The sequence below is a fragment of the Palaemon carinicauda genome, chromosome 22, assembly GCF_036898095.1.
Source record: "Palaemon carinicauda isolate YSFRI2023 chromosome 22, ASM3689809v2, whole genome shotgun sequence".
Classification (NCBI taxonomy): domain Eukaryota; kingdom Metazoa; phylum Arthropoda; class Malacostraca; order Decapoda; family Palaemonidae; genus Palaemon; species Palaemon carinicauda.
The window spans coordinates 6,371,965-6,391,059 of record NC_090746.1 but is presented as its reverse complement, the minus strand read 5'-3'; the positions used below and the strand labels follow the sequence as shown (position 1 = coordinate 6,391,059).

The 19,095-nt window shown below is 47.0% G+C and overlaps 1 protein-coding gene across 1 annotated transcript in view; it reads right to left on the bottom strand.

The window, feature by feature from the left end:
* mms4 (Methyl methanesulfonate sensitivity 4) overlaps positions 1 to 19,095 on the bottom strand; it is a 249,316-nt gene that overhangs the window by 26,948 nt on the left and 203,273 nt on the right. Inside the window, exon 10 of the mRNA XM_068345953.1 lies at positions 6,358 to 6,547. Within this exon, the coding sequence (XP_068202054.1) occupies positions 6,358 to 6,547 (190 nt within the window). The remainder of the gene's footprint in view (positions 1 to 6,357; positions 6,548 to 19,095) is intronic.

Here is a 19,095-nt window from a genome sequence, read left to right as displayed (position 1 = left end):
GCTAAACTCTAGAGTAAATACATCACCAAATCGTGAACAACAACTCCAGAATCAACAGCGTATCCAAGTAGGTCTTGCCGGCGGCACGACAGAGGAAAAATTGAGTTCTTGTTGACAAGAAGTACTTGAGTACCTACTCACAGATGGCGCTGTTGTGTACACCCATACCTGGATAGCGATCGCTGGCGTATCCCGACCGTAGATTTCTGTCGGGCAACGGAGTTGACAGCTACATGATCATCGGGTAAGATTAATATTGAAAAATCTTAAATTCCTGTGGGCTATGTCTTGCAGGTAGTGGCCAGTGAACGTGATTTCCAGTGAACGTGATTTGTTGTTTTCACATGCCCGCTTGTTGTACCAGCATCACAGAGAAATTGTTTTTGAACACCAGGGATGTGCTAATGCCCCTGACTTCCAGAGTTCAAGGTCGACAACCGGAAGGTGAGGAGCCTGGTTGTATGGCTCTCTTGATCACCTGTCTAACCCAGATGGAGTTTTTAGTGACCTTCATTTTGACTATCTGAGCTCACAAAGAGCCTGCTGATCTGAGGGTGGGCTTTGGCAGTTCTTTAAAGATATTTCCTCAGCACCCTTACAAGGAAGAGTATGATCTGGATCATCTGTTACAGAACGGAAACTCTCAATCCCGAATCCAGAAGGGCCGGAATCAAGGATCCGCTACAGCTGGTCTTAGCCACAAACTCGGGGAAGAAGCTGGTTGCCACTTCCCCCCTATTCCCTTGAATGAGTGATGTCATAGGAAAAACTGTGTAGCTCACTGACTCTCTTTGCAGAGGCCAGGGGTAACAAGAAAAGTCTTTAACGTCAAGTCACAACCTGACGCATGACAAAGAGGTTCACAAGGTGCTCCTTTCAGAGAACATAGTACTTGCACCACATTCCAAGGAGGAGGTTTAACCCTTTTACCCCCGGGGTATTTGGAAATTTCCAACCCTTAACCCCCAGGGGATTATTTTTTTCCCAGCACATTTTGCAGTATATTTTTTTTAAATTGCTCTAACAGCCTTAATTTTTGTCATAGAGAGGTCAGGTTGGTCTCATTCTCTTGGAAAATGCCTAAATTTTCTCAAAAAATTATAAAAAAAATATGAAAAACTAATTTTTATAGCATATTTTTGCAAGGACGTACCGGTACGTCCATGGAGGTAAAGGGATGGCTTTTGTGAAACATACCAGTACGTCCTTTGGGGGTAAAAGGGTTAACTTCCAACCAAAGGCAGGTGCGCTCAAAGTTCCTTATGAGGAGAGAAAATTCCAACAAGGAGAAATTGCCTTTGACTGCCAACATTGATCAGAGTTTTTCCTCCCTGAGGTATAACAGAAACTCTGTTCTTGCTTATTCGAGGCACTACACCAACCACAAAAGATGGCCCATTTTGCCTGATATACCGCAGCAGATGACTCCCGGAGGTATCTTGCCATTCTCCTTGCAACCAGTCTCAAAAAGCCTCTCTTTCCACGGAGTTGCAGGATAACTTCCAGGCGTTAAGACAAAGTGATGGGATCGCCTGATGGAAAATCTTCACGTGTGGTTATTTGAGTAGACAGAGAAGTGGAGGGAGCTCCCTCGGTGTGTCTGTGAGCAGATGCAGAAGATCCAGGAACCATTCTGTATGTTGCCACAACTGAGGCGCAAGAGTCATCCAGAGGTCTTGTGATGCCATGACCATCTTTAGAAGCCTCCTTACAAGGCAGAAAGAGGGAAATGCGTAGATATCCAGACTGTCATACCAATGTTTGGCAGAAAGAGGGAAATGCGTAAATATCCAGACTGTCATACCAATGTTGGAAGGTGTCCTGCCAAACCAGCTGTGGAACCAGTACCAGGGAGCAGTACACTGGTAGCTTCCAGTTCAGGGCTGTCGCATACAGGTTGATTGTCAAAACTTTGTTGGCTATCTGTTGCTTCAAAGACCATTCGGAACCTACTATCTGAATCCTGCTCAGATTGTCTGCCAGAACAGTCTAATTGCTCAGGATGAAATGGGCTGATAGGGCTATCGAGCTGTCTTCTATCCATCTGAGGATTTCTACAGCAAGATGGCAAAGGTGCTGTGAAAAAGTACCTTCTTCCTTGTTTATGTGACACTACCATGGTGGTGTTGCTCATCAGCACCTTACAGTGACCTGAAAGGAGCTGATAGAATTGTTCAAGGGCCAGAAAGGCTGCCCTAATTTCCATGAGGTTTATGTGGCACTGTCGCTTGGTATCGAACCAGAGCCCGGATGCTGTAAGGTGCAACAGGTAAGCCTTTCCACCCTTCTTTTGATGCATCTGTGAAGAGCAACAATTCCTGGGGAGGAGAGAGGACTACTCCCCTGAGAAGATTGATTACCTAACACCCACCAAATCGAGTCTCTTTTGCTCTGACCCTACTGGCACCAAGGAGTTCGAAGGGTTGAAGGGCTGAGATCAAAAGGTTTTCAGCTGCCACTGTAGAAAGTGAATGCATAGATGACCATTGGAGACCAGTTTCTCCAAGGAGGTTAGGTGCCCCAGAGGCCTTATCCAGAGAACTGCTGGAAAGGCAATCATTCTCTCTACTCGTTCTTTGGAGGGAAAGACTTTTGCCTAGTTTGGTCATGATCCTCATCCCTAGATATTCCATTTCCTTTGAGGGTTGCAGGAAGGACTTCTCATAATTTACCCGATCCCCAGATCCTGGCAAAAGGCAAATAACTGTCTCAATGGAGAAGAAGGGTCTCTCTCGAGTCTGCTAGAACTAGCCAATTGTCCAGATAACAAAGCAGACAAATGCCGTTCTTGTGGGCCCAGGTGGACACAAGGATAAAGATCCGTGTGAACACCTAAGGTTCTGTGAACAGGCCGAAGCAGAACACCTTGAACTGGTATATCTTTCCTCTTAATGTGAATCTCAGGTACAGTACTTCCTTGAGGTTGGATGAATGGGGATTTGAAAGTACACATCCGTGAGGTCTAACAATATCATGAAGTCCTCTGGTCTTACTGTTTGAGCCGTCCCAATCTTGAATGGGGTCTGTTGGAGAACTCGTTCAGGGCCGAGAGGTCGATGACTAGTCTCCAGCCTCCAGACCTTTTCTATGAGAAATAATCAATTGTAGAAGCCTGGGGACCCATCCAGGACCCCTTGGAGAGCATCCTTCTCTAGCATAGTCTAGGCCTTGGCCAAAAGGGCTTGTTTCTTCCTGGATCCCTTCGCGTAGGTACCTGTCATCATTGGATGGAGGGTCACAGGAGGGTGAGAGCATGAACAAGATGTTGTATCCCTGTCAAAGTACGGAGACCGACCTAGGCTCGGCCACATGGAGCATCCACCTCCACCAACTGCTCTGCAGGCATCCCCCAACCGGTGAACTGGTCAGGGGAATGGCCTCCCTACCGAGAACATCAGCGTTTTCCTCTCTTGCTACTTCGGTCCTTCTTTGCACCCTTTGCTGCTTAAGACCTTGAGGTTGTGCTGCCTATATCTAAGTTGTGCAACTTTATTGCCTCTCTCCTCAGCACTTGTCTCCGGAATTCTGAGATAATCGCATCATACCATCTGAAAATCCAGTTGATCCACTGGTTGACAATGTTCTGGGTCAGGAACTCCAATGTTCTTGCTCCTGAGAAGAGGAAGGCTGACATAGCCTCCTTCTTCTGGGTAGTGGTGAAGTCCTCACTCTTAATAAGGTAGCCCACCTACCCCAACTAGTAGTCAGGCCATGAAATGGATTGCAGAAGGCACTTTGCAACCATTCCATGTTGGCAGCATCCATCGCAGAGAAGTTAACTGGCAAAGTCGCCAATTTGACTGGGTAGAATTCTGTGTAAGAGCCAGAATTACTAGACCTAGGGTAGTGGAGAAGGATTGTCCTTCACTTTCTCGAAGTACTTCCTCTGACATACATACGATGGAGGAAGTAAACAAGATGAGTTCACAGGAGGAAGTAAACAAGATGAGTTCACAGACCGGAGGGACTGTGATGTTCCCGCCACCTGGTTGTAAGCCCTCTCTTTTGCCACCTTGACCAAGGCAAAGCCACCCTAATCTTGGTGGGTCTCTGAGTATTGTAGAATAGATCTAGGAGTGTGTCCTTGACCTTCACTGGAACCTAATCCGGTTCCCCCGAGAAGGAATTGATTTTCCGAATGCAAAAAAAAACTTGCAGAAAGGCGTGATCTGCGTCTTTCTGTTTCAAGGGGGAGCTCTTGAGGCTGACGGACTCGGACAGCACCCTATCCTCCAAGCTCGCACTCATACCAGACCAGGGAGGGTCTGGGTTGTCAACAAAGGTCCTTCATGTAGAGGAGTGAGTCCTCGGAAGAAGGCCGCTATGTTCTGGTCTTACTAAAACAGACACTGTAGCCCATGGACAGGAAGGGCAATCAACACCTGTTGGCAGCTCTCCCCACAAGCGTGAAGATTGCTGAGCAGTGGCTGGTGTAAGATTAACTCCTTCAGAAGGGAGTTGCTCAACACCTGGAGGTGGACCTTAGGACAGCTAATTCTGCTTCCCCCTTGGCTGGGTGAATCCAGACAGAAGATCCACATCTTGAACTGTCCTTGGAACCTAGTCGAAACTAGTCGAAGGGTTTACCCCCGAAGGGATCCCCCGACAAGTATCTCCAAAGAGTACTTGCTGAGGTCAAGACGGCTGGAAACGTAAGAGAATTTTGGTCTATGTCCTACAGAGTCTCAAGGGGGAAGATTGAAATCAATCCCTTGGGAGGTTCACTCCTGCTGCATGCCCAGCCGTAAGATGAACCAGTGATCCCCAAGAAAGGCGCATCAGCAGAAAGTGACTCCCCTACGACGGCGGCCGGCACTGCTTTGCCAGGGGAAGCAAAAGAGGCCCCCGGAGCATAGGGTTGTCCCAAAGTTAAATGGGTGCCACTCATACTAAACAGACTCCCAGAGGAAGCCAACCGAGCAGTAAGAATGGCGAGGTTGAGCTGACGGAGTCTGATGCCGAGGTTTCTTCCCTTTCTACCTCATCTACTGGGAGGGTGACTACTCCTGATACTCGTCACAAGGAGACTCCTGTGTGCAAGAGTTATCCCTACACATATGGCAGGGACCAAGAGGATTAGTTTCCACAGCCGTCATGAAAGTTTTGCAATGGCACCCTTCAATGCTGGGACAAACTTGCCTGTTCTTTAATCATATTGGATTTGTATTGGTTTTTAACAGGAGATTAGACATCTGTACTCTACCTAGCCAAAATAAAAAGTGACGGTTTGTCACTAGTACAGTTGTGAGCAGGTGGTCAATCTACTCCCCCCTATCTAGCGGAGGGTAATTACTCCTCATTAAAAGCTTAATGGTTTGTATATAATGTCAGAACAAAACTATTTTTGGGGAGGTGCTGTGTGCACCAAAAGACTTTCCTGTAAAAGGTTACGCCAGGGAATCCAACATGACATGAAAGAGCCAGTATATCATCTCGCAAAGGATGGACTCAGACAGTACAGTATAAGGGTGACCCATGGATACATGCTCAATTGAATCTGTCACATCACCTCCGATGCTGAAATAGTCTGGCAACCAATGACTTGACATCAATAAGAACCAATACCAATACTGGAGACAATGCATCTATATACTGTATTTTCACATATAATTTTTATATCGTACCAATAACATTGACCATTTACACATAAATTTAGGGATGGCAAATAAGAAAAGTGGAATGCATAGATAATGAAAAATTTGCAATTCAATTGTAATTACTTTATAAATGGTGCAATAAAAATTCTGGGGCAGAATTAATTTTTTCCTTTGAAAAAATTTAACTTTCCACTTGGTAAGTAATTACACCACATCTTAAAGTTGTGTTGAAGACAATAAAATCTTGATTAAATGTATGTTAAGGGTCTTGTTGGCGACAGCACAATCAACCTCAAAGTCCTCTAAAGGGAACATATCAAGCATTTATATCATTAGCACACTGAAAAGTCAAAAACTCATTATTACAATACCTATAGATCTTACCCAAGTGCCGATTGCATACCTCATGTTTCTATTCCTTTCTGAGAATAAATATTTTACTAGAAATCCCTCCTAAAATATAGATCACAATGTGATGCCACAAGGGGTAAAATGGTTATTCTTAATTTCAAGATCAAGAAGTTGTCACTTTAAAAGAAAGAAGCATATTGAATCTGTTAAAATTCATAGAAATTAGAAAATGTGACATGTGAAGGGTGATAACTTTTTTTATTTACCTTGGTGCACTTAAAATTAGCAAGCAGTAAATGAATGCCAACATGCATACAAACATACAGAAACACAAAAGAGCATACATAACTAGCCAGAAATAAAATATATGCATGAATCAACAGAAGATTAAGACATAGGGAAATCTTACCTGAACCAGAGCTTGGGGTGAGGGATACTCCCTCACAATTGCTTGTGCAACCTCAGTGCCCACATTGTTGAACTGCTGCAGTTGTTGCCGCCAGAGTTTGGATAGCCCAACACCAGTCTTATCTACTTTAACTGTGTTAATGTTACTTCCTTCAGCAAACCAAGAAAAGGTAGAGTCTTCTTTCTCTCTCCTAAAATAGTAGTATGGCATTACTTTCTTTACTTTAAAAATATGCATGTCATATGCAATATGAAAGTTATATTATAACTACAGTAATATCAATAACTAATAGTTTTGAAAAAAACCTGAGTCACATTTTTATAGTCAAAGGGCTTGCCCCAATCAGTGTTGATAATCCCTTTTTCCTTCTTACTGTCCACATTTTTTTATGATCTTCAATTTCCCTCAAATTGCATTTTAGCAATGCATGGACTCACTATCTCCAGGCAATGCAGCTCAAATTACACTGATTAAATAGACAGATGAAAACTAAATTACATTAATTAAATCTATTGAGAGGTGAAAACTAAAGCAATGGAAAGTAGAGAACGTTGAGCAGCTAGGCAACTGTCATAAAAAGTCTTTCAGTGATGTATTATAGAAAAGTAGAATTTTAATGATACAACTTTAGTTTCTATACTCACTTGACATTCATATTGCTTCTTCTCCAGAAGCTTAGGCTCAGTTTAATCGACATTTACTCAATTTTTTTTTTTTAATTTCTCATTTTTTTCCCTTCAATAAACATACCCCAAGTAAATGCCTTGTGACTCAGGCACTTGGCTTCGGGCCAATATTTTATAAATCAAATAAATAATTCCAAGTAAAGGACGGAACATTCTAACCGTAAATGGTAACTGACGTGCCAATGTCTCAGTCTCTTCAGCTTCTCAGTCATATCGATTGTGTTCAGGCACTCTCCAGATTGTTTGCTTATTACTGTGCATCATAATGCCTTCAACTTTTTTTTTTTTTTTTTTAGCAATTACTGAATAAAGTATGCACAGGAGTTTTTTTCTGGGAGATCACAATCAGCATTCCCTTTGTGTATCGTGTCGAGGACAATACAATACTGTGATTTAAATATAGGTCACTCATGAATGTCAGAGGCAAGGAACAAGACGATGCACTACAGACAAACCATATATACCTTTAATCAGCTCTCATGACCCTTCTCCATCAAGCTAAGAGCAGGGAGGGCTAGGAAATGCCACCTGATGATTCGGCAGGTAGACTTATAATCTCTCCCATACCCCCCTCCCCCTTCTCTCTAGCTCACAAGGATTGTAAGGCTGCAGACACTTCTAAAAATTATCAAGCTTGAGAGGGTCTAAACTATCCTCCAACAGGTATGTGGACAGGGACATTTCCATTAGGCAACCACATTAAAAGTCCAGTGAATCCTCTTAAAATGGATAACTCTGGTCCTTCCCACCCTGTTGCCAAACCTGACCTGATGCCTCAACTTGAGTCTAATGCCGATAATGATGACGTCACCTAGATACTCAAAACAGTAGCAGAGGAGCGGTACCTTATTAACGCCTCCCCTTCGTTTTTTGTCACTTTTTTCCTCCTCGAAGCGTTAACGCTATTCGTGGTAAAGATAGCTATGTGCGTGTCAAGATTACGTCCTCTGATATTATGCGATATCCCTAAAAGGTAAAGTTAGGGATATTCGCGCCAAGAGTTAGAATTCTGGAGACCTTAAGGTAAATTCTCTGGGAATATCACTGTAGTCAAATATACCCTAGAAAGCTACTTAAAGGAACCTTCCATCAGGACGACATGGCCTGAGCCCCAAAATCACAAATTTTAAGTAATTTGTATTTTTCCTAACAGTACTTACCTCGAACTACTTTCTTAGGAGTATCTGGGATCTCCTCTCATCCGACAAGAGTTTTGTGTAGTCTACCCTATTCCCGTTTTCTATGAGGGGTAACCTCAAGCAGAGGGATACGCGCCCTGAGGCTAACCCCGAGTCAGAGAGCATGCTTGCTCAGGTCTCGACCTCCAGTAAGTTTTTGGCAGCTTAGGTTTCTAAGAAGTCCAGTAAGGCACTCGGGGAAGGAAGTGTGGGCCATTACCCGAGTAGTTCGAGGTAAGTACTGTTAGGAAAAATACAAATTACTTAAAATTTGTGATTTGTCCAAAGACAGAGTACTTACCTCGAACTACTTTCTTAGGAGACTTATACTTTGGGAGGTGGGAATAGCCTTCCAGACCTAGAGACCGTGCTGAAGCATATCCAAGGAACTTAGATAGGAGGCTAGGTTCTGTTGACCCCAATAAACACGAGAAAAATGTAAAACTACACAAAAACCTTATGTTAGTGTCTAAGTAACTCACATCTGCAAGAAATCCTCGGAGACATGTCATTCCAATGACAGTGTATCTTGTAGCGACTCATGGGGCTATCGGAGTCAATTTTTGAGCGGAAACGGGAAGGAAGAACACGGGGGTTAAGAAACGAACCTGTGTCTCTTGGACTTGCTACCCGCGGTTATCACTGAGGCTATACCTTTAAATCGTTTGGAGCGCGGAAATGACGGTACCTATCGAGAACCCGTCCAGGGACCTCCTCGAATAATCCTTCAAGTAGTGAGCTGTGAAGGTTGATTGGTTAGCCCAGGTGCCTGCTCTCAGGATCTGGCCCACTGCCATATTCTTCTCGAATGCCAACGACATACTTAGGTCCCTAATTTCGTGGGGTCTGGGTTTGCCCGGCAGTGGAATTCCTGCGCTACTGTAGGCTCTGATAATCACCTGACACAACCAGAAGGAGATAGTGTTTTTCGAGACTGGCTTCTTCACTGGGCCAGTGGAAACAAAAAGACTTTTGATCCCGGGTCGAAGTCTGGCTGTCCTCTCCAAGTATTTCCTTATTGCCCTGACCGGGCACAGCCGCAAGTCCCTCGGGTTGTCCGACCGAGGGATTGCTGGCACTGAGAAGCCCTCAAACCTGGGATCCCACACGGCTGGATTCTGGGTCTTTGCTACGAAGGATGGCACGAACCTGAAGGTAGCTTCTCGCCAACCCTTCGATTGTGAAACCTCGTAAGACAGTCCATGAATCTCCCCTACTCGTTTTGCTGAGGCCAACGACAGCAGAAAAACTGTTTTGAGGGTGAGGTCCTTGTCCACGACGTTTTTTAGGGGTTTGAAGGGCGGTTCTGACAACATCTTCAGGACTCTGGCCACGTCCCACTGTGGCACCCTAATGGCTTGAGGGGGGCACGACTGCTCGAAGCTCTTGATGAGCATCGAGATGTGTCTAGAGGCACTCAGGTCGATGCCCTTCAGGAGGAAGACTTGGCCCAGCGCAGCCCGGACCCCTTTGTTGGCCGGGATGGGCATGTTAACCAAGTCCCTGAGATTGACCAGGAAGTCTGCTATCTCTGGGATAGAGGCCTTCAGTGGTTTGATGTTCTTAGAGACGCACCATTTAGTAAAAGTGGCCCACTTTGCTTGGTAGACCGCTGCCGATGATCGTCTCAGCCTGACATCCTCGCTGCCGTTCCCGACGAATAACCTTCCTTCCTCAGGAGACGCTCGATAATCTCCACGCGTGAAGACGGAGGGACCGCGAGGGTTCTCGTGGAACCTTTGAAAGTGGGGCTGCCGGAGAAGGTCTGGTCTGTCCGTAAGGGGAAGGTCTGGTCTGTCCAGAAGGGGCCAAGGTGGAAGGCGCGCCAGGTCCTTTAAATCCACGAACCATTCTCTCTCCGGCCACCAGGGCGCTACCAAAGTCATCCACAGGTTGTCCGCCCGCTGTACTCTGTTGAGGACGGGTCTGAGCATCCCGAAGGGAAGGAAGGTGTACACGTCGAGGTTGTCCCAAGGGTGTCGGAAGGCGTCCTCGAACGCCGCTTCTGGGTCTGGCACAGGAGAACAAAACACGGGGAGCTGTGCGTTCAGTCTCGTTGCGAAGAGATCCATCACCGGCGATCCCCATTTCTGAATGATGGCTTTGGCCACTTCCGGGTGTAGAGACCATTTGGACCCTACTATTTGTCCCATCCTGCTGAGACCGTTAGCCAGGACGTTCCTCTTTCCTGGAAAGAACCTTGCTGAAATTCTGATCTGCTCCCCATCGGCCCATTCCAGAAGTTCCAACATGAGGACGCACAACTCCTTCAATTTTAGTCCTCCCTGCTTCTTTATGTAGGCCACCACCGTAGCGTTGTCGCACATCAGTGCTACTGTGTTCCCCCGGAGTAGGTGAGCGAACTCCAGGCATGCCCTTTGCACTGCCCTCATTTCTAGAACGTTTATGTGTTGGGTTTTCTCCTCGTCCGTCCAACTTCCTCTTGCTGATCTTCCGAGGAGATGGGCACCCCACCCCTCCTTGGATGCGTCTGTGAACAGGAGCATCTCCGGAGGATCGGCGAGGGTGTTCGATCTGACGCGCCACCACTCCTGGGTTCCTTTCGTCTCCGGGAAAACTGGAATCACTTTGTGGGGGGAGTCTCTCTGGTTCCAGAGCTCTTTCAGATTCCACTGGACACCCCTGAGTTTGAGTCTCCCCTGGGGAACCAGTTTCTCCAATGACACTAGTTGGCCTATCAGTCTCTGCCAGTCCTGCACTCTCCTGGGCTGGCCAGACAGGAAGGGACGGAGGATCTGGTCTAAGTTGCCTAGTCTCTCCTCGAAAGGGAAGGCTCTCGCCAACCGGGAGTCTAGGACCATTCCGAGGTAGGTCATCCTGGTGGAGGGTATCAATTGGGACTTCTCCAGGTTGATGATGATACCCAGGACGTTGCAGAATCGCAGTAGCTTCACGCCTTGCTCCCTCAGTACTTCCCCTGAGGCTGAAAGTAACAACCAGTCGTCCAGGTACCGAATCAGGCGGATACCCTGTTCGTGTGCCCAGGCTGAGACCGTTGTGAAGACTCTCATGAAGACCTGAGGAGCCGTTGACAACCCGAAGCAGAGGGTCTTGAATTGCAACGTCTGGGAACCCCATTTCACCCTTAGGTATTTCCTGCTGGAGGGGTGAACTGGAATCTGGAAGTATGCGTCCTTGAGGTCTATGGACATCATGAAGTCCCCTTCCCTCAAGGACGCTAGGACCAACTTCGGGGTGTCCATCTTGAAGTCGGTCTTGTACACAAACTTGTTGAGGGCTGAGAGGTCTATGACTGGTGTAGAACCCCGGGCCTGGATCCTTGACTGGCTCTACCGCCCCTTTCGCCATCATCGCTGAGACCTCCTCTTGCAGGGCTGCCCTTCTCAAGGGGTCTTTGGGAGCCAACCACTCTGCCTGTTGATCTGGCATTAGGGGTGGGGGGTCTGCTGGGAAGGGTGACCTGTACCCCTCTTTCAAGACTGCTACGGTCCACGGGTCCGCCCCGTGGTCCTTCCATGCTTGCCAAGAATGTCTGAGGCATCCCCCCACCTGAGGCTTCGGCAGGAGTAGGGGGCCTTTCCCCCTATCTTCTTCTAGAGGCGCGGCCTGACTGCCCTCTTCTGGCCGCTGCGTAGGAAGGCCTAAACGAAGACTGAGGCGGGGCTGTTCCCCTACTGGAGGGCTGCGGTGGTTGCAACCAGGCCGTAGTAGGGACGTCTCTCCTGGGCTAGCTAGGCGAAGCCCGAGGAGGGCGGGGAACGTTGGAGGTGGTTCTTCTGTGGGTGGGTCTTCTCGCTGGAGGGGGTCTGGAATCTTCCGTGTCCTTCAGTTTCCTGACCCGTTCGATTGTTTCTTCTGCCGCCTTCAGGGGAAAAATTGAATCGTCCCACAGGGGCAGACTCCTCAAGGACCTCGCTTCCTTGTTGGGGAAGCGCCTGGTGAGCTTATTGAGGACTGTCTCTCTCCTCCGCAGAACCCAGTTGGCGGCCTGTGCGAGGGACTGGTATGACAAGAACTTCAGGGCCTTACCTCCAAAGCTAATCAACTCCTTCAGTAAGGCCTGGTTCTCTGGGAGAGTAAGGTCGTAGGAGGACTGGACGCCTACTAGCGAGGAAGCCCACCAGTCCAGCCAAGAAGACACGTTTACGAGGTCCTTAGCTATCTCCTCCATCATGGTCGCTTCTGACGGAGAGAAACAGACTGGTGCTGTAGAGGCCCTTTCTTCCGCTGCTCCTTGGCCTAAAACGGCGACTGCCGGCTCCAACATACAAGCACCTGCACGATGTTCTTCCGGCAGGTAGAACTTGCTCTGCGACTTCAGGCCTTGAAGCAGCTTGGAGGAACTCTGGTTCTTGGGGGCTTCGGCATGGTTGGCCACGATTTTATTCACGTGGGCCCTACCTAGCCTAACGTCCCTGGCTAACAGGAGGGCTAGAGAGGGTCTCTGCTGGACGGGGGCATCCACTAGCCTGCTGAGACTCGATTGCCAGAACTCCTCGGAAGAAGGCTTGGGCTCGTCCAACCTATGATGTCTCCTGATGAGCCCTATCACCCTCCTGTAGGCTGACACCTCCGCTGCCGAACCCTCTGCATGGTCGTCCAGCTCCTCCGTAGGCCGCCCAACTGCTTGAGACGGGGTCCCTCCGCGGAGGCCTCCGTACGGGGGGAAGGGGGCGACTTGATCCGCTCCAACTGCTGTGGCTCTGGACGTAAGGCGGGCATCGCCGTCGAGACGGGGGCCTCCGTCCTAGGTCTATCCTTCCTCGCGGAGGTCCAGGCATGTGGGTCTACTCGACGAGGGGAGTCACTTCTCACTATCCTGCCGATTCGAAGATAACTTGGGGGTCGGGACAAGGCTGCCAGACCGAGGGGGCGATTCTCTCCGCTGGGCGGATGGAGCCGGAACTCTCGCGGGCTTATGCCTGTCCGCTGAGACCTGAAGCGCCGCCGACTCCCTCCGTCGGTCGTATCTGCTGTAGGATGTGTATCTCTCCGGCGAACGAGTCCTAGGGTGCCAACTTGAGTAGCCCGGCACTACCAACAACTCTATGAGCTTGCTGCGTGGGATGACCACCCAGTCTTCCCCCAGGGAGCCGCTTCTCCTATATTTTCTTCTGGGGGATCGGGACCGTCTACCCACGTGGCGGGACCTGGAGCGGGAGCGAGAACGGGAGTGTCTCCTGCGGGACCTCTCGCGACGTCTATGAAGTTTTCTCCAGGCCTCGTCCTCCGAGGAGCAAGAAAGGACTTCAGCCGAGGATCCCGACGATCTGTAGGACCTCTCCGGCAGGCCCGACTCGCGTCGCGTAGTTGGGGGGTCCACTCGGCGCTCGATGGAAGGCGGGGGCTGCAAGAAGACGTCCGGAAGTGTAGCTGAAGGCGCTGGAGGGGACCGCAGGCGTTCTTCGTTGGGGGACCAGGTTCCAATGTCTTCTTCCATCCTCAACGGGGACCTGAAGGGCGTCTTTGGCGGTACCCACGTGAGGGAGTCCGACGGCGGCGAGTCCTCTCTCTCAGCGGCACCCTCGGCTGCAGAAGCACCTGAAAAGCGCGCCCAAGAGGCGGGAGAAGAGGTAGGAACAGTTTTACCCCACATGGGGTCATCTGAGGAGACGGGCCCTGCTTGCACCAGGGCTTCGTCCCCCGCACACACTCCCGACCCTCCCTCAGGCCTCTCACTTGCCTGGGATGATGCCACAACCCCACTATCCTGCAACTCTGACTCCTGGGGAAGGGCCACAGGCCTCTTCCCCGCAACGGACTTACCTTGTCCCCTACTCTGGGTAGGGGAAGGTGGTAGGGAGGCTCGGTCTGACGACACGCCCAGCGAAGGAAGAGGAGAAGAGACGTTCAGCTTCTTCAGTGACCTCTTCGGCGCCTTCTTCTTTTTGGTGCCGTAACGCACCCACTGCAACTCATTCCAGGACACGCACTCCGGACACGTGGCCGTAGGGGAACACACACTGCCCCTACACGACGAACACAAGGAGTGCGGGTCTACTTCAGGTTTTGACAGGAAAGCACCACACGATTTACCGGCCATAGGCCCAGGACAAGGGCGGGGATGCTCCATCACACACTAGTAACGCACCGCGAAACACAGGAACGCAGAGGGAAAGAATAAGCTAAAGCACAGGTACCACGTGGGGACCGCGTGAGACACAAAGGGAAATCGAGGACACAAAAGGGTCGCACTGGGTTAAGGAGAGCGTCGAGATGATATTGCGACGCGACCAGAGAACTTACTGGAGGTCGAGACCTGAGCAAGCATGCTCTCTGACCCGGGGTTAGCCTCAGGGCGCGTATCCCTCCGCCTGAGGTTACCCCTCATAGAAAACGGAAATAGGGTAAACTACACAAAACTCTGGTCGGATGGGAGGAGATCCCAGATACTCCTAAGAAAGTAGTTCGAGGTAAGTACTTCGTGATGGAACAAATACCACTTATTTCCTTCTATTCAAGATATAATTAATTAGTTTACCTTATTCTTGTCTTAGGTAAAAAGAAAGACAAAAAAAAAAAAAAAGAGAAGTGGGAAAGGGGTTATTCAGCATGTCTAAAATTTTAGGGTAACATTTACACGAAATACTACGCTATCATTCACATGACCAAGTAATGATTAATAAGAAGCCTTTGAGACTGCATAAAACTATTGCAGGCTATAATATTATTATTATCATTATTATTATAACTAGCTAAGGTACAACCCTAGTTGGAAAAGTAGGGCTCCAACTGGAAAATAGCCATGTGAAGAAGGGAAATAAGGAAATAGATTTGAAGTGTGCCTGCGTGTACCCTCAAATATGAGAACTCTAACCCAAAAAAGTAGATCATGGTACAGAGGCTATGGCACTACCCAAGATAAAGAGAACAATAGTAGATTAATTTTTAGTGTCCTCTTAGAACAGCTGCTTACCATAGCTAAATACAGTACAGTTGTTAACCCCTTGAGTGAAAAAGAATCTTTCTGTTATCTTAGTGTTTTCAGGTGTATGAGGAAAGAGGAGAATGTGTAAAGAAAAGGCCAGACTATTCGATGTATGTCTAGGCAAAGGAAAAATTAGCCATAACTAAAGCAAAATCAACTCTCAAGTGGTAGTATCTCTATGTGTGGCTGGTGTCTTGGCTAACCTACTACCTAATGTATGTACTCGAATGCATAGAATAAAAAAATAAAAAGCCTAAGGATGAAAATAAATAACTGGCAGTGTATATATGTATTCCAGCTATTCATGGTCAGTTTTCTTTTCAAATGAGTAGATGGCTCTACAAAACATTGAAGATAACAGTATTTTATCTTATGTTCACATACTTGCAACATTTCTTATCTAATGGTTCAAGTTAGATTATGACGAAAGCAATGACACTGATTATTTTGGTTTGTCCTCTAATGTAATTAGGTGAGCATATTCGCAATAGCACGATAGGAAAGTACCAAAAAACAATGGGGAAAAACTCTCTAGTAGTTGTTTGTGAAATGCACACAAGCAATGATAAAATGTATAAAACTAATAATAAAGAATTATAATGTAAAAACTTACAATTTTCTTATAAGCATGTACATTATTTATATACAGTGGTACCTCTACATACGAATTTAAGCCGTTCCAGAACCAACTTCGGATGTAGAAACGAATTTTCCCATAAGAATACATTGAAATAGGATTAATCCGTAGTTGAGCCCAAAAACCTATGATAACTTCTTAATAAACTACTACACATAATTTTCCCATGAGAATAATGAACACTAAATTAGATAATAGACATGTAAATAAGAAGAATAGACATGTAAATAAGAAGAATTAGCAAAAAATGATAAATAAGAAACAGGTTTTTAGCGTCACTTTACCTTAGAAACTCCAGCGCAGGTTTGTTACTCTTGCTACGCAGAGAGGAGACGGACGGGCGGCGAGGAGGTAGAGAGGTTAACTACGATAAACGTACACTACCGTAACTTATTCTAACTTACACTAAGTGAACTTTAACATAACTTAGCTTATTTTTTTTTTATTTTAATATTTTATATTTTTTTTTCTTACATTTTCTTTTTTTCTTTTTGATGATTACGTAATTTTAATCACTATCACTCTCTACATTTAAAATTGACTGAATTTCTTTTGCTTCACTCTTTTCCGTTTTCTTTGTTTCACTTTCTTCCGCTTCACTCTTTGCCGTTTTCTTCGATTCACTTACATCCTCTTCATCGCGAGTTCGCTTCGCAGTTTTTTTTAAAGAAAGCATCGATAGATAATTGCTTGGTACGGCTTTTCAGAATGTTTCGAAAGTGAGTTAGGCAAACATCATCGAATTGAGAAACTACACAACAAACCTGCAATTTCTTTGGATGGTATTTGTCGATGAAGTCGACCACGTCTTGATATTTTCCTAACACCTCTTTTATTTACGCCGAACCTAACACATGTTCTACCTCCTCGCTCCCTTCCTCGTCATCACTCATGTGCTCCAACATAGCATGGAGTTCCTTGAGCTCATCCGTGGTAAGTTCGTCGTGATGTAAGGCGACGAGTTCCGTAACATCATCTGCGTTGACATCCAGACCCATGGACTTGCCAAGGGAGACGATTTCCGCTACGGCTTCCGCTGCACCGACCACGGGATCAGGTTCGGGGTCAAAACCCTCGAAATCTCGGGGAGAAACTGCATCAGGCCACAGCTTCTTCCAGGCAGAATTGAGGGTCCGTCGAGTTAATCCCACCCAAGCCTGATCTATGATCTCCAAGCAGTGCACGATGTTGAAGTGGCCCCTCCAAAATTCACGCAAAGTTAAGTTGGTGCTTTGCATGACATTAAAGCACTGCTTAAATAAGTGCTTGGTGTACAGCTTCTTAAAATTAGAGATGACTTGCTGGTCCATGGGCTGGAGGATAGAGGTGGTATTCGGTGGAAGATACAGCACCTTTATGAACTTGAATTCATCGAAGATATCATCTTCAAGCCCGGGGGGGGGGGGGAGCGGGTGCATTGTCAAGGCATAGCAGGCACTTTAAAGACAATTTCTGTTCATGAAGATACTTCTTCACAGAAGGGCCGAAAACTTGGTTAACCCATTGCGCAAAGAATTGCCTAGTGACCCAGGCCTTCGAGTTGGATCGCCAGAAAACATGAAGCTGATCCTTATCGACGTTGTGTGCTTTAAAGGCCCTAGGGTTCTCTGAATGGTAAACCAGTAAGGGCTTGACTTTAAAGTCCCCGCTAGCGTTGGCACATAGGGCAAGAGTCAACCGATCCTTCATTGGATTATGCCCAGGCAATTTCTTCTCTTTGGCAGTGATGTAGGTTCGATTCGGCATCTTCTTCCAAAACAGCCCGGTTTCATCACAATTAAACACCTGCTGCTCTACGTAGCCTTCTTCCTGCACGATCTTTTCGAAGTTCTTGACAAAGTCAGCTGCAGCCTTTGTGTCCGCACTAGCAGCCTCTCCGTGGCGAACAACTGAATGAATCCCGGACCGTTTCTTAAATTTCTCGAACCAGCCACGAGATGCCTTGAAATCATCTGAGGAAGGCTTGGTTGAACTCTCCCCAGCATCACCCCCGAAGCTCTCCTCCTTCAAGTCCGTAAAGATGGCGTGCGCCTTCTCGCAGATAACGGTCTCGGTGATGGTGTCGCCAACGATCTCACTATCCTTAATCGACACTAATAGAAGTTGTTCCATCTCTTCTATGATAGGGGTACGGCGTTTGGAAATTATAGTGATCCCCTTAGAAGGATTCACTGCTTTAATAGCTTCCTTCTGTTTAAGGATTGTCGAGATCGTCGACATATTACGGCCATACTGTTTAGTAAGTACACTCACGCGGACGCCACGCTCATGTTTTTCAATAATTTCCTGCTTAATTTCTAAAGAAAGCATTTCCTTCTTCCTTTTCTCACCACTACCACTACCACTGGCAAAACTAAGCCTTTTAGGACCCATACTTTACGTAAATTACCGTTAAAGGATGCACGTAAAAAATCACGATTAAAACAGAGTTAATAGCAGAACGCACAGAGCACAACCGCAAGAAGCCGACGAGAACAGAGGACTAACCCAAGACCCGCTAATCGAGCGTCCCTCCGAGGTCGATGTGCTGCCTTCTATCGGCGGAAATAAAAAACACTTCAGGCGCTATGAGCACCGACTACGCGTACGAGTATTGTTTACTTTGGGTGTCGAAAAAAACATTCGGGTGTAGAGTCGGAACGTGTTCGAATTGTACTTCGCGTGTCGAAAAATTCGGATACAACCGTACGACGAAAATTGCTTACTTTGTGTGTCGAAATAAAATTCGGGTGTAGAGTAAAAAATTTGCTCGAATTTTACTTCGGATGTTGGAAAATTCGGATATACATACGTTCGTGTGTAGAGGTTCCACTGTTTAAGGGATTTTGACGTAGGAAAGATCTATTTCTGGGCAAGAGACCTGTGCCACCCAGTGAAATGCTCTTTTTACATAATTTCTAAGGTAATAACTGCTATGAATTTTACCAGAGAAAAAATTGTATAGGAATGCTAGGTTGAACCCAGCTCGCTCACCTATTAAGGTGTCGGTATAAATAACTGAGGCGTGATTAAATCACAACCAGAGGTCTTGCACCATTTAGATATCTCCTGTCAATATCCCCGAACAGCGAGGTGCTGTTCAACATCTTAGCTCTGAAACGCTACTACGAACGATCCCACCCACGCCAGTGACGTCACTCCTATAGCACCCCAGATTGGGGCCCGATAGGGAGGGACGGGTGGGTTCACTGGGCGGCACAGGTCTCTCGCCCAGAAATAGATTTTTCCTACGTCAAAATCCCTTTTCTGGGCTCTGACCTGTGCCACCCAGTGAAATAGTACCAGAGAATAGGGACCCAATATGGCTAACTACCTGGGGAGAAAAAT